We start from the raw sequence: 15257 nt of genomic DNA on the forward strand, positions 1-15257 counted from the left end.
ATATGATACCATACATTACAATGATATAGGCGTGTGTGCTAATGTGTGTGTATTCTGTGTTGTGTGTGTGTGTGTAGCTGCGGGACGGCCTGGGTGGCCGGGATGCCACTGTGTGCCCTGCCAGTCCATGGTGGATCCTGAAGGGCAGGAGGACGGAGTGGTGGGGACGGAGTGTAGCAGGCTGGGAGGGCACCACCCATCTGGAGACATGAACCTCTGCTGGAACGAGATCAAACGCAAGTCCCACAACATCCGGTAAGACGCTGCTTACAATGGGGTTCAATGGGGTTAGGATTCTGTTTTACATTGGGTTTCAATGGGAGTGGTATACATGGGTTTTATGGGAGTGTGTTATACAATGGGTTTCAATGGGTGAAGAATGTGTTTTACATTGGGTTTCAGTGGGTGTAGGATGTGTTTTACATTGGGTTTCAATTGGTGTAGGATATGTTTTACATTGTGCTTTCAATGGGTGTAGGATGTGTTATACATTGGGTTTCAATGCAAATAAAATGCCATTTACTTTAGGTAGTGGGGAGAATCAACAGAATAACTTCAAGAAAACATATTTCTAAAACATGCTATCACAATGTAGGGCTTTAAAACATGCTGTGCAAACATGCGTCTTCCAGTGAGTCTTTCATGCGCCAATGTTTTTGCAGTGTTGATATTTCTAATATTCTCTCTGTACTAGCGTTTCCAACCTGTTAATCCAATTTGTTCACTGCTGTTCCCACAATTAAAAAACCATTGTCTCTATAATGTGCTGTCACAAAATGAAATATTCTCTGACAACTCCGAGTGGGCCTATCCATTATCGATAATATGTGGGTGAATACTGATTCGCCCCCCCCTCCCAGTTACACTTGAGAGGTCTGCATAGGCAAAACAATTAGGAACAACTGTAGTACTGCTTTGATGCTTAATTGGAAGGCGCCCAAGCCTAGCATATCATTGGTATGTCTTCAATTCAGCTGGCATCCCTTAATTACTAGCTTGACCCGAACATCCCAATTCATCCAGAGGGGACATAGGCAAGAATATATTAGTGGGGATATTCGTTAAGACAGTTCTCCCTGCAGCGTATTGTAATGAGATCTCTATGGATGTCCTGCAGTGGTAGCACACACGTACGCATGCATACACACACACACACACACACACACACACACACACACACACACACACACACACACACACACACACACACACACACACACACACACACACACACACACACACACACACACACACACACACACTCAGACACAGACACACACACACATCCAGACACAGACACTCAGACACACACACACACACCTAGACACAGACACACACACTCACACACGCACACTCAACCCCTTCTGACATCATTTGGCCCACAGCGAGAGAGAGAGACAGATCGCTACAACACAGTCATGAGTGGAGAGCGATTGGAGCGTGAAAGCCAAGAGATGTCCCTGAGAGATGTGTACAGGACTGAGTGCCAACTCCTGGACAAGTGGAGGTTGGTTTTTATAATGGCTTGTCAGGGTTTGATGGATATGTTGTGTGGAGCCTCTGTTCCAATGGCAGATTTAGAAAGAGGAGGAGGAGAAATCATGGAGTTAAAGTCCTCCTCCTGACTAACTGCACAAGGCCTCTCCTGCTTCTCCTGCTCCTGCCTCTCACCATAGAAACCATACTGCAACCCGTAGTCTACTGCTACTGTCTACCACCATGGTCCTGTGTAGACTAGCTTCTTTGTGGTGATCAGCATTCATTGTGTGTGTAGGCATTGAGAGTATCTGTAAGGCATAATGCTGAATGATTATTACTCACCTGCTTTTGAATGCTCAATGCATTGAAATATGTTGAGAAGCTTTAGTCCCACGTTTGGTAATTCATAGAATCTGAAGGTCGACATTAAGAATGGTTTCTTCTTCTCTCAGTGAGTCACACCAGTAGAGGTAATTATATTTTCAACAACAAAAAAGAGTCTAAGGACTAGACGGAGTACAGTCTGTAATTTATGTTGTGTTTATTATACAGTTGCCGAGGCGATGGTTGATTGCTTGAGCTGTGTTATGATTAAGACTCCAATCAATGAAGCCACAGCTCCATATGATATATATACTGTATACACATATGTCATAATGAACTCTAGATGATTATGGATGTGAATGGGAAAACATTTCATTTCCTCAGGCATGTTGATAAAACAGGTACAGTGAGGGAAAAAAGTATTTGATCCCCTGCTGATTTTGTACGTTTGCCCACTGACAAAGAAATGATCAGTCTATAATTGTAATGGTAGGTTTATTTGAACAGTGAGAGACAGAATAACAACAACAAAAATCCAGAAAAACGCATGTAAAAAATGTTATAAATTGATTTGCATTTTAATGAGGGAAATAAGTATTTGACCCCGCTGCAAAACATGACTTAGTACTTGGTGGCAAAACCCTTGTTGGCAATCACAGAGGTCAGACGTTTCTTGTAGTTGGCCACCAGGTTTGCACACATCTCAGGAGGGATTTTGTTCCACTAAGGTTTCGAGGCTGACGTTTGGCAACTCGAACCTTCAGCTCCCTCCACAGATTTTCTATGAGATTAAGGTCTGGAGACTGGCTAGGCTACTCCAGGAACTTAATGTGCTTCTTCTTGAGCCACTCCTTTGTTGCCTTGGCCGTGTGTTTTGGGTCATTGTCATGCTGGAATACCCATCCATGACCCATTTTCAATGCCCTGGCTGAGGGAAGGAGGTTCTCACCCAAGATTTGACGTCCATCGTCCCTTTGATGCGGTGAAGTTGTCCTGTCCCCTTAGCAGAAAAACACCCCCAAAGCATTATGTTTCCACCTCCATTTTTGACGGTGGGGATGGTGTTCTTGGGGTCATAGGCAGCATTCCTCCTCCTCCAAACATGGCGAGTTGAGTTGATGCCAAAGAGCTCCATTTTGGTCTCATCTGACCACAACACTTTCACCCAGTTCTCCTCTGAATCATTCAGATGTTAATTGGCAAACTTCAGACGGGCATGTGTATGTGCTTTCTTGAGCAGGGGGACTTGCGGGCGCTGCAGGATTTCAGTCCTTCACGGCGTAGTGTGTTACCAATTGTTTTCTTGGTGACTATGGTCCCAGCTGCCTTGAGATCATTGACAAGATCCTCACGTGTAGTTCTGGGCTGATTCCTCACCGTTCTCATGATCATTGCAGCTCCACGAGGTGAGATCTTGCATGGAGCCCCAGGCCGAGGGAGATTGACAGACTTTTGTGTTTCTTCCATTTGTGAATAATCGCACCAACTGTTGTCACCTTCTCACCAAGCTGCTTGGCGATGGTCTTGTAGCCCATTCCAGCCTTGTGTAGGTCTACAATATTGTCCCTGACATCCTTGGAGAGCTCTTTGGTCTTGGCCATGGTGGAGAGTTTGGAATCTGATTGATTGATTGCTTCTGTGGACAGGTATCTTTTATACAGGTAACAAGCTGAGATTATGAGCACTCCCTTTAAGAGTGTGCTCCTAATCTCAGCTCGTTACCTGTATAAAAGACACCTGGGAGCCAGAAATCTTTCTGATTGAGAGAGGGTCAAATACTTATTTCCCTCATTAAAATGCTAATCAATTTATAACATTTTTGATATGCATTTTTCTGGATTTTTTTGTTGTTATTCTGTCTCTCACTGTTCAAATAAACCTACCATTAAAATTATAGACTGATCATTTCTTTGTCAGTGGGCAAACGTACAAAATCAGCAGGGGATCAAATACTTTTTTCCCTCACTGTATACATCAGATGAACTACTACTGCATTAAAATTATAGACTGACCACTGTAGTCCTCTGTAGCTCAGCTGGTAGAGCACGGCGCTTGTAACGCCAAGGTAGTGGGTTCGATCCCCGGGACCACCCATACACAATTATTTATTTTTTTTAATGTATGCACGCATGACTGTAAGTCGCTTTGGATAAAAGTGTCTGCTAAATGGCATATTATTTATTATTACTGCAGGTGGAGGCAACACATTAACCCTTCTTACAATGTAAGAGCTTTAGGAAAGTGCTACTTGGTTGAACAAGACCATTTTAATGCGTGTGAACAATACAATTCGAATTACTAACTGAATTGATGGCTGAATGGTCCCAAGCCTTTCAGTTAGGCCCACCTTATTGAGCATCATCATCATATTTACATTTTAGTCATTTAGCAGACGCTCTTATCCAGAGCGACTTACGGTACATGAGCAATTAGGGTTAAGTGCCTTGCTCAAGGGCACATCGACAGATTTTTCACCTAGTCGGCTCGGGGATTAGAACCAGCGACCTTTCGGTTACTGGCACAACAGTCTTAACCACTAAGCTACCTGCCGCCCATGATACAAGAGTTTATAGAGGTAGTCTTTGTTATGCCCTTGCAACAGTGGGCTATTGTTCTGGTGGTGTGTGTAACACCACCGTGCTGTGTGCTGTGGAGAATGCCCTCTGGGGGTGACGTGGGTGGCAGACTGGCACGCTGGGAATGTGTGGAGGGAGGGACACGTGGCATGGCTGGGATGGTTTCAGAGTGCCAACCGCCTGTGCTCTGATCCACTGTGCAGGGCTCTGTCTGGGTTATAGCAGGGCTCTGTCTGGGTTATAATAATAATATGCCATTTAGCAGACGCTTTTATCCAAAGTGACTTACAGTCGTGCGTGCATACATTTTTCTGTGTATGGGTGGTCCCGGGGATCGAACCCACTACCTTGGCGTTACAAGCGCCGTGCTCTACCAGCTGAGCTACAGAGGACCACAGGGTTCTGTCTGGGTTATGGCAGGGTTCTGTCTGGGTCATGGCAGAGTTCTGTCTGGGTTATGGCAGGGCTCTGTCTGGGTTATAGCAGGGCTCTGTCTGGGTTATGGCAGGGTTCTGTCTGGGTTATGGCAGGTCTCTGTCTGGGTTATGGCAGGGCTCTGTCTGGGTTATAGCAGGGCTCTGTCTGAGTTATAGCAGGGTTCTGTCTGGGTTATAGCAGGGCTCTGTCTGGGTTATGGCAGGGCTCTGTCTGGGTTATAGCAGGGCTCTGTCTGAGTTATAGCAGGGTTCTGTCTGGGTTATAACAGGGTTCTGTCTGGGTTATAGCAGGGCTCTGTCTGGGTTATGGCAGGGCTCTGTCTGGGTTATAGCAGGGTTCTGTCTGGGTTATAGCAGGGTTCTGTCTGGGTTATAGCAGGGCTCTGTCTGGGTTATAGCAGGGCTCTGTCTGGGTTATAGCAGGGCTCTGTCTGGGTTATAGCAGGGCTCTGTCTGGGTTATAGCAGGGCTCTGTCTGGCTCTCTGGCTCTCTTTATTTCTCTTGCTCTCAGTAGTTTTCTCTCACTCTTGTCCCCCCCTCTCACTCTCTCTCTCTCTCTCTCTCTCTTGCTCTCTCTCATTCTCTCACACTCACTCAATCACTCACTCACTCACTCTCTCTCTTTGTGTAGTTCTCTCTCTCTCTCTCTCTCTCTCTCTCTCTCTCTCTCTCTCTCTGTATGTCCCTCCCTCCCTCCTCTCTCCTATCCTGGCAGTGCCCCCCCCCCCCCATAGTCCGTCAGTGTTAACTACAGTCAGTGTTGCGCCCCACTTTATCCTCCACCAGCTCTTCCCTGCAGCACCTCCTGGCTAGGCCTAGCCCAGACAGGCTCTGTTGTGCTCCAATTACATGTTAATGATGCCTGAATAGACCCACTATCCAACATTAGTTAAGGGTTAAGGGTGAAAAGAGCCCTCAGGCCAATGGGATAATAGAGGTGGGAAGAACTCAAACATTATTGGATCATTCAGACATCAATCATCCAGTCAGTTGGTGTGGGTGGGATGTCATTGTCAGTAGATATAGTTTATTTAGGGTCAGAATGAGGTTTTGGTAGCCTCAGGTGGTTGTGTTTCAGATTTTCTTATTGGTTCCCTAATGAGATGCCTCACTTAACCACGTTTGTTGATTCCCCAAGAGCGTGTAACTGTACATCATTCCTGTTACTGCTTGGGAGAGTATAATTGGCGTCATATGGGCGGTGGAGGGGACGGGAGATGAAGATTTAAAAAACGGAGGGGACACGGCTCCAGCATCTTTTGGGAACGGCGCCATGCAGGCTCGTAGCGGGATGGTGTTTTGTTTTTGACAGGGCTGGCAGACAAACTAACTTTCAGACACACTAATGATGGAACACTCAACAGGGAATTAGGGAGCCTTGAATGATTTAATATTATATACCGGGTCGTTCGATCCCTGGATGCTGATTTGGCTGAAAGCCATGGTAAATGAGACAATATACCATGAGTATGACACAAAACTAATTGTTTACTGTTCTAATTATGTTGGTAACCTGTTTATAGTAGAAATAAGGCACCTCGGGGGTTTGTGGTATATGGCCAATATACCATGGCTAAGGGCTGTATCCAGGCACTCCACGTTGTGTGGTACTTAACAACAGCCCTTAGCTGTGGTATATTGGCCATATACTACACCCCCATGGGCCTTATTGCTTAAAAATACCAGCCTACTCGTTGTTCGCCGTGTAGAGCTAGGAATTAAACTGCACAAAGCTGTGTAGAAGCGCTGAACTGTGTGTCTCCGTCAGGTGGTGCAGAACAAATCACACACTCTTGGTGAGATTAGAAACAATGTGGAGGCAGTAAGGTTTTGGACTACCGCAGTGTCTCTTTGAATTGCCAGGAAGAGATAATCACATTCACTGATGTGCACAGAGATGTAGGATCTTAATTTGAGCCAGTTTGCTACAGCAGGAAAAGAGTCCTGCAGCAACAGGGAATGTTAATTATTATGTGGATTATAATTCATTAGAAAGCCAGTATGAGGGTAGAGGCTAGAATGAAAGGCGGCCGGTGTGTGGGAGAGAAACTATCTGTAGAGTTCAAAAAGTATGTGCACTCAAAACCATGAAAAGGAATAACCCAAGGAGGCCGAGATGCAAAAATAGTACAATTAATTTAAACCATGCTCAAAATAATACAAAAAGTGAAAGTGCAACAGAGCATACGTTTCGGAATCATACCATTCATTTATATTTTTGTACGGGTTGATTTCGTTAGGGAAAATCAAGTGGAAATTACAAACTACACTACAAGTAAAAATTGTCCTGCATTGCAGGAACTTTCTCCTGCAACAGGGTGATCAAATTAAGATCGTACATCTGTACCAGGAAGCAGGGCTTTAAAAAGCCCCCGAGTCCCTCAGAGAGAGAAGACATACAGGATTGGAGCGCTTCAACAATGAGATATGGCAGATCTGAGGCTTGCTCTGTATGGAAAAGCCCACTTGCACACACACAGGCAAGCACACACACAGCCCCCATGTGTGTTGAGAGAGGGTGCTAGTCTCAGCTTGTCTCTGTGTCAGTTTGACCAGCAATAGAGCCCTCACATCTACCTGCCAGACTGTGTTACCTTCAAGTGTCCCTCATTCCCAGAAGACCCTGCACAGCCTTTTCATCTATTGTCTACAATTTGTCCTTGAGATCCTCCACGTCTGTGTGTGCGTGCTCCATACGTGTGCACCTGAGCTACACTCAACGAGCATGTCATATAATAGCACATACTGTATATAATAGCATGTTTCAATGTGCATTTTTGCATAACCTACACGTGTGTGTGTGCATGTGCGCATGCGTGTGTGTGTGCACACATCAGTGTTTGTGCCAGTGTGTGTGGGTGTGTGCCAGTTTGTACTCAACAAGAGTGTGATTCACACAGAGAGCCAGTGAATGCAGGTTAATGAGGGAGGTGAGTCACTGGAGCACTATGAGGGAGAGAGAGGCTGTCTATATATCTTAAGACTTTGGGCTCCCCAGCCCAGCTCCCCATAGTCTCTAGTCCCTTAGTCTCTGTCTCTGTCTCTGTCTCTGTCTCTGTCTCTGTCTCTGTCTCTGTCTCTGTCTCTGTCTCTGTCTCTGTCTCTGTCTCTGTCTCTGTCTCTGTCTCTGTCTCTGTCTCTGTCTCTGTCTCTGCCCCAGTCTCTGCCCCAGTCTCTGCCTCTGCCTCTGCCCCAATCTCTGCCCCAGTCTCTGCCCCAGTCTCTGCCTCTGCCTCTGCCCAAATCTCTATGTCTCTGCCCCAATCTCTGTCTCTGTCTCTGCCCCAATCTCTCCCTCTCCCTCTCACTCTCCCTCCTTCCTAAAGAATATCTTATGCGTTAATGAATCACTGAACCACAAAGCAACCTCCTCACGATAATCCCCCAACCTGATTTATATTTATATTAGTCCTTTATGTCCTTTGGAGGTGACACTGAAGCAATGAAGAAATGTTACGTTTAGTGTCTGCCTCTGTAGCCCATGTTGCACAGGCAAGTCACTTTCTTTGGTCTCTTTTTGTGATCATTTGTTGTTTTTGATCCTGATGGATTGGCCTGGAGTGGGTTCTATTATCCTGTGTGGAGGAAACAAGCCTGCCTGTCTACCTCATGGCCAAGTAGCTACATATCCCATTAGGCCATTGTTATTGATTACCTTTAGCCCTGTCATGAAACCTGATGGCTCATATTGAGCCGATGGGCCGATACGCGCCCACAGGTACACACACACACACACTCTTGTGCACACGTGTAACTCCAATGCACTGTTTGATTGTGATGTCACCCGACTACTGTCACCGTGGCAACACCCACGCCACACTGACATCACCTCAGTAGGGGGTCACTGAGGGTCACATTTCCTCTCTCTCTTCCTCCCCCTCTACTTCTCTCCCTCCTTGGCATCTCCCATCTTAATGCAGTAGAAAGTGTCCATAATTAATCCTGGTGTGTTCAACGGGGATGAAATACCTCCAGGCCTCTATACTGGCAGCCCAGCTCAGCCTAGCCTGGGTCTAGCTGGTCTGTAGCTGTAGCAGGAAGCTCCTGGCGCGTGGCAATGATTCCATTGCAGCAGCACGGCTGTCTATTTTTCTCGCCTTCACTGTGTAATGGAAGTTGGGGATGTGATGTGATGGGTGTCTATGAGAGAAGAGGCCGGGCGCTGAGGCTTGATTTGTGGCCGTTTGAAGCTCCCCAGTAAAGCTACCTGGTGATGGACGACCTTACAAAGAGGTATTAGAGGGCTCTCTCTCTCTGATGTGAATCAGCCACGCTTCCATCCAAGCTGAGTGCTGTGTCTCAGTGTGTGGAAGTACTCAAAGTGTGTGTGTGTGTGTGTGTGCGAAGACAGTTAGTATGCACTTATGTGTGTGTGCATTTGTGTGTGTGAATAGAAACTCAGCGTGTGTGTTTCAGTGTGAGAGAGAGCTGTTTGTTCTACAGCTGTTTGTTCTACTGCTCAGTGAACACACACACACAGGTGTGTGCTACTGCCCTGTGCTGGCTGCGGGTCAGTGGTTATGTTCTGGCCAGAGGACAGAGGATCCCAAGGGGGTATAGGCCACATGTGTCCCTCTGAACCAATGGATCTGATCTGGAGCCTGTTCTGCTGGGGCCACACATGACACCATAACCTTCGCTCTGATTCAATTACCACTGAGATGGAGGTTAGGCAGAGGGGTTTGGGGACAGTACGCTCAAATACACACAGATTTGACTTGGGACATATGGTACTGTACACATACGCATACAGACACAGATTCTATCTGTCTCTTTCTTTCAAGCACACACACACGCACACACACGCACGCACGCTATCCCGCCCAATTAATCTACACACAATCACAAACTTCCTTCCTTGACGGCTTTTAAGTGACACTCCAACTCTCTTCTTTGTCAACTAATCAGTGTCTAGGAGATGTCACAGGAAATAAAAAGCCAGAGTGCCATTGTCTCCGCAGGAAACGACAAACCCAATATACAAGTACTGTGATTGCTTCAGACAGCTGGGTATTTGTCTCCTTTTATTTTGTACCTGTGTGTTCTGCTATAGCACTTACCTCTGGTACACTTGTTGACCTGGTCGACGTATTGGCAGTAACAGTGACAGTAGCATTCTATTAGTACCCATGGCTTGCTCCAGAGTGCTCACTACCACATCACCAAAAATAGTTCCAAGATGGCGTAGCAGTGCGGTCGCTTTTATTTTTCGTCCTGTGTAAATATCCCGTTTCTAGTTTTTTTGTCTATATTTCTCAATTTTTTACTTTCATTCTTTAACTAAATATACTTTCCTGCAACCCGCTGTCTTGTTTTGTACGCTTTGTACAAAATAATAAAATGCAGGACGACAGGATATTTATAAACGTAGCTCTTTATTAACTAGCTATAACGTGCATGTCCATGTGTCTCTGGCCATGATCATCTTAGAATGACCTCACCACCTGGGTGGTCTTAACCAATCATTGCACAGTATGATGCATCCAATTACAATTCAGTATGGTGACACATATGAATATTACATCCCCCTTCTTTTAAAAAAAAGAAAAAATATGTGGAACAATAAAGCGTTTCTTTTGAATATATGCTCTGTAGTTTGAACTCGAGGTAAGTAACCATTTAAACTGCACCAACTGCATCAACATAACAGACAAACAATGATTCAGCATATTGTTATTTTTAGAACAAATATTTCTCAGCAACTCAGCTTTTCACTGTAGCAATGACATCTCAACATATCAAACAAATACAATACCAAAGCATTTCAAGTTAACTTTCAATAACAAGTTTACAGTCTGGAAACTCTTTTAGGGCAGCGATCCGCCTACACCCTTTGACATTTCACAGGTCTAGGACAGCTCTAGGCTTGACCTCTCTTCCTGACCTTGTGTGATATGAAGCTGAGCATGCTTCTGTGTCAGTCAACAGTTCTTGTGGTGTTGCAGGTAAGTATGGTGTATGTTGTGTTGTGTCTGTGTTTAGTCCATCCCGTTCTCTTTCAGGGGAACAGTTCATCTCGTCAGTGTGTTGTTCTTTTGTGTTCAGTAGGTGACGACGATTGCGGCGGTACACCGCTCCTTCTGCGGTGCGAACGAGATATGAACGTTCAGTGTCAGCTGGTTGGATGACGACTGCTGGCTTCCAGTAGCCATGCTCCTGGATTCTAACTGACTCTCCGTCGTTCAGTGGTGGCAGTGGTCTGGCTGACCTGTCGTAGTATCGCTTTTGCTGTTGCTGTCTCTGTGCACGTTTTGCATGCACTTCCTTGTAGCTGACGACCTCAGGTTGCAGCTGCTGGTTGGTGCTGGGGAGGATTGAGCGAAGTCTGCGGCTCATCAACAGCTGGGCTGGTGATTTGAAGTTGTCAACTGGAGTGTTGCGGTATTCAAGGAGACTGAGGTAGGGGTCTCTCTTGTCTGCTTTTGCTTTGTCCATGAGTGATTTAGCGATCTGCACAGATTTTTCAGCAAGGCCATTACTTTGAGGGTAATGTGGGCTTGTGGTGACGTGTGTGAACTCCCATGCTTTTGTGAAGGATTCAAACTCATTTGATTTGTAACAGGGCCCATTGTCAGATATTAAAGTCTCTACAATGCCATGCCTGGCAAAGGCTGCTTTCAGCTTGTGTATCACAGCTGCAGATGTGGTGCTGTGAAGCTTGTCGAGTTCGAAGTATCTGCTGTAGTAGTCCACTGTTATAATGTAGTCCTCGTTGTTCCACGTGAACAGATCTGTTGCCACGACCTGCCAGGGTCGGTCTGGGATACGGTGAGGTAACATTGGCTCTTTGGTGTTCGAGGGGCGTCGTTCAAGACAGGTGGGGCATTTACCAACCATGTCCTCTATTTGTTTGCACATTCCGGGCCAAAACAAAATGTCCCGTGCTCTCTGTTTGCACTTTTCCATGCCCATGTGTCCAGCATGGATCTTTGTCAAAATCTCTTCTCTGAGACTGGTAGGAATGATGATTTTCTCTCCTTTGAAAATGATTCCGTTGATCTGTGATAGTTCGTCACGATGGTTCCAGAACTCTGAGACGCTCTGAGGGCATTTTCTCCTCTCCTCAGGCCATCCTGACTGTATGACTTTCCTCAGCTGTGTGAGTTGTGTGTCTTTTTCTGTTTCTGCTCGGATCTCCTTCAGTTTTGTGTCACTAACTGGTAAGTTGCTGTACACAGTGTGCACCTGCATGTCCATGCCTTCACTGAGGCTGCTGTCCTTGTAGGTAAGAAACTTCCTGGAGAGTGTGTCTGCGACAGGGATGTCTTTGCCTGGACGGTGAGTGATTGTGAAGTCGTATTTTTGTAGTTGAAGGATCATTCTCTGTAGCCTTGGCGGGGCTGCGGCTAACGGTTTCCTCATGATTGACTCGAGGGGCTTGTGGTCTGATTCCACAATGACTTGTCGTCCATAGACATACTGATGGAAACGCTTACATCCGAACAGAATGGCGTACAGCTCCTTTTCGATTTGAGCGTAGTTGATTTCACAGTCTGTGAGAGATTTGGAAGCGTAGCCGATGGGTTTTCCTTCTTGCAGTAGCACTGCCCCTAGTCCATACTTTGACGCGTCCACCTGGAGTCTGAGCTCTTTGTTGGGGTCGTAGTAGGCAAGGATTGGTCCTGGTTCTCTCGTGATCAAGTCTTTCACTTTCTGGAAAGCGATGTCGTGTTGGTTGTCCCAGAGGAACTCACTGGACTGCTTTAGCAGCTGACGCAGGGGTGCATTAGCATTGGAGAGGCTGGGTGCGAACTTGGCTAAGTAGTTGACCATGCCAAGCACTGTTTCCAGCTCTGCGCGGTTCTTTGGTGGCTCCATTTCCTTTATGGCTGAGATCTTCTGCGGATCTGGCTTGATTCCATTCGCTGTGAGAAGATGCCCGAAGTAGCTGACCTCTGTAGCGCCGACTGTGCTCTTCTCGGGGTTGAGCCGGACTCCTCTCTCGCGGGACCTTTGCAGCATCGCGCTGAGGTTTCTGTCGTGTTCCTCTTTGGTTCGACCATAGACAAGGATGTCGTCCACAATTGCCACGACTCCGTCGAGGCCTTCGTACACCTCGTCGATCTTTCGCTGAAACTCGTCTTGGGCTGAGATAATCCCAAAAGGCAGGCGACGGAACCTGTAGCGTCCAAACGGTGTGTTGAACGTTGTGAGCTTAGATGACTCTTCTGTGAGCTTGATAGCCCAGTAGCCTGATCTGGCGTCCATGACACTGAAGTAGCGTGCGCCCGCTAGCTTGTGTGTGATGCCATCTAGCGTCGGTAAGGGGTAATGGGGGCGTTTGATAGCCTTGTTCAAGTCTCTTGGGTCGAGACATACTCTGAGCTTGCCTGTGCGTGGTTTCTCCACCACCACTAACGCGTTGACCCAATCCGTCGGTTCTGTAACCTTGGTGACGATGTCAGATTGCTCCATGCTCTCCAACTCTTTCTTCAGACGGGCGCGGAGAGCAAGTGGAATCTTTCTCGGTGGGTAGATCACAGGGGTTGCGTCTGGGTTAAGGTGAATGGTACATTCTCCTGGGAATAGTCCTATTCCTGTAAAAACATCAGCAAACTCCTCCATGACATTCTCTATCTCTACTGGTGCTGTCACTGATAAAACTAGCTTGATAAGGTCCATGTCTAAACATGCTTTAAGACCTAGCACTGCAGGTGCTCGAGTGTCAACAACGTAAAAGTCCAACATCATGTCCCTTTCCTTGTATTTGCATTTGAGAGTGCATGTGCCTTTTACTGGGAGCTGTTCACCACCATAACCAGTCAGTCTGCGCGTGGTGGGCTGTAGCTCACACTCAGATGTCAAGCTTCTGTACTTACTCAGAGGAATAATGTTTACTTGTGCACCAGTGTCTAGTTTGAATTTTAGCTCTGTGCCTTGTCTTCCTATCTCAATGTCAGCAAAGGCTTGCTCTGTCTCTGATATCTGACTTTTCTGTGTCACTGAATCAATAAACAGTTCATCAGCATTTGACTCTTTGATTGACATTTCATCTTCACTCACTGTATGTACTGTTTTTCCACGGTAAACTCTGCACACTTTTGCAAAGTGATTCCATTTTCCACATTTAGTACACTGTTTGCCTTTAGCTGGGCAATTCCCCTGTTCGCCATGCACTTTGTATCCACAATATCCACATGTTTTGGGGCGTTTGGAGTCTGTGTCGCTCTGTTTTGGAGTTCTGTCTGTCTCCGTTCTGAAACATGCTCTCTGGGCACTGGAGGTGTGCTTTGATGTCTGCCTGACTGCGTACACTGCTTGTTCACGTGATGCGCTCGTGCTGCCGCCTGAAATGGTTTTCATCTGAACCTGTGCTAGCTCGTGAGATCTGGCTATGTCGATAGCTTTGTCCAGCGTTAACTCTGATCCAACATTCAAAAGTTTCTCTCTCACTCGCGGTGATTGTATTCCAAATACAATACGGTCCCTGACCATCTCATCCTTGTTTGCATAATCACAGTCTTTCACAAGCAGACGCAGCTCAGTGACAAACTGTTCAAACGATTCACTAGCGCCTTGTACTTTCTCATGGAATTTGTACCTAGCGAAAATTGTATTGGTCTTTGGCAAAACATATGCTTCAAAACGATCGTAGTATGTTTTCAGTACCTTTGATTCAGCCTCGGTAAGTGTCCATGTGTTGTAAATGTCTCTCCCTTTTTCACCGATCCAGAGGAGCAGGTAGCTGCACTTTCCCTCTTCTCCTCTTTCCTTCAGAGGACCCGTGAACATCAGCTCCACATGCTGTTTGAACTTACGCCATGCATCGGGTAGATTTGTAGACCCCCAATCCATTCGAGGTGAAGGAACTCCAGCAAAATCCATCTTTTAGTCCTTTTACTCTGACACCATGTCTTGTTTTGTACGCTTTGTACAAAATAATAAAATGCAGGACGACAGGATATTTATAAACGTAGCTCTTTATTAACTAGCTATAACGTGCATGTCCATGTGTCTCTGGCCATGATCATCTTAGAATGACCTCACCACCTGGGTGGTCTTAACCAATCATTGCACAGTATGATGCATCCAATTACAATTCAGTATGGTGACACATATGAATATTACACCCGCCTCACCCAACGTGGAAAGGATTCTATTATTTCTTTATAACTTTCATCAAGAACCGTAAGCTGAAAATAGTGGCTACCTGTTATTAGTCACCGTTAGCGTCTTCACCATTGTCCGTGGCCTACACTATCCACCAGCCAGCTCTAGCTCTAGCCTGGACAATTCGTTGGCCAGTCTGCACAGCGTGCTATCGACCCAGCGTGCTATCGACCCAGAGCTTATTGGACTTTCTGCCGGAATCACTGGACCCTAGCGCCGGATCATCACAACCAGCTAGCTAGCTGCAACCTGTTGTTGGCTGATTACCATTACCATTGCCCTATAGCAAGCACCAGTTAGCCTTGAGCTAGCCTCAGGCCCATCTCCCGG

The 15257-nt window shown here is 46.3% G+C and overlaps 1 protein-coding gene across 1 annotated transcript in view; it reads left to right on the top strand.

Annotated features, from left to right (window-relative positions):
* Window positions 1-208: 208 nt before the first annotated feature.
* Window positions 209-15257, top strand: part of drp2 (dystrophin related protein 2) — a gene marked incomplete at both ends in the record, with an annotated part of 75751 nt that continues 60702 nt past the window's right edge. Inside the window, one exon of the mRNA XM_084149882.1 lies at window positions 209-255. Within this exon, the coding sequence (XP_084006008.1) occupies window positions 209-255 (47 nt within the window). The remainder of the gene's footprint in view (window positions 256-15257) is intronic.

The sequence above is a fragment of the Coregonus lavaretus genome, assembly GCF_964263955.1.
Source record: "Coregonus lavaretus genome assembly, chromosome: 32".
Taxonomy (NCBI): Eukaryota; Metazoa; Chordata; class Actinopteri; order Salmoniformes; family Salmonidae; genus Coregonus; species Coregonus lavaretus.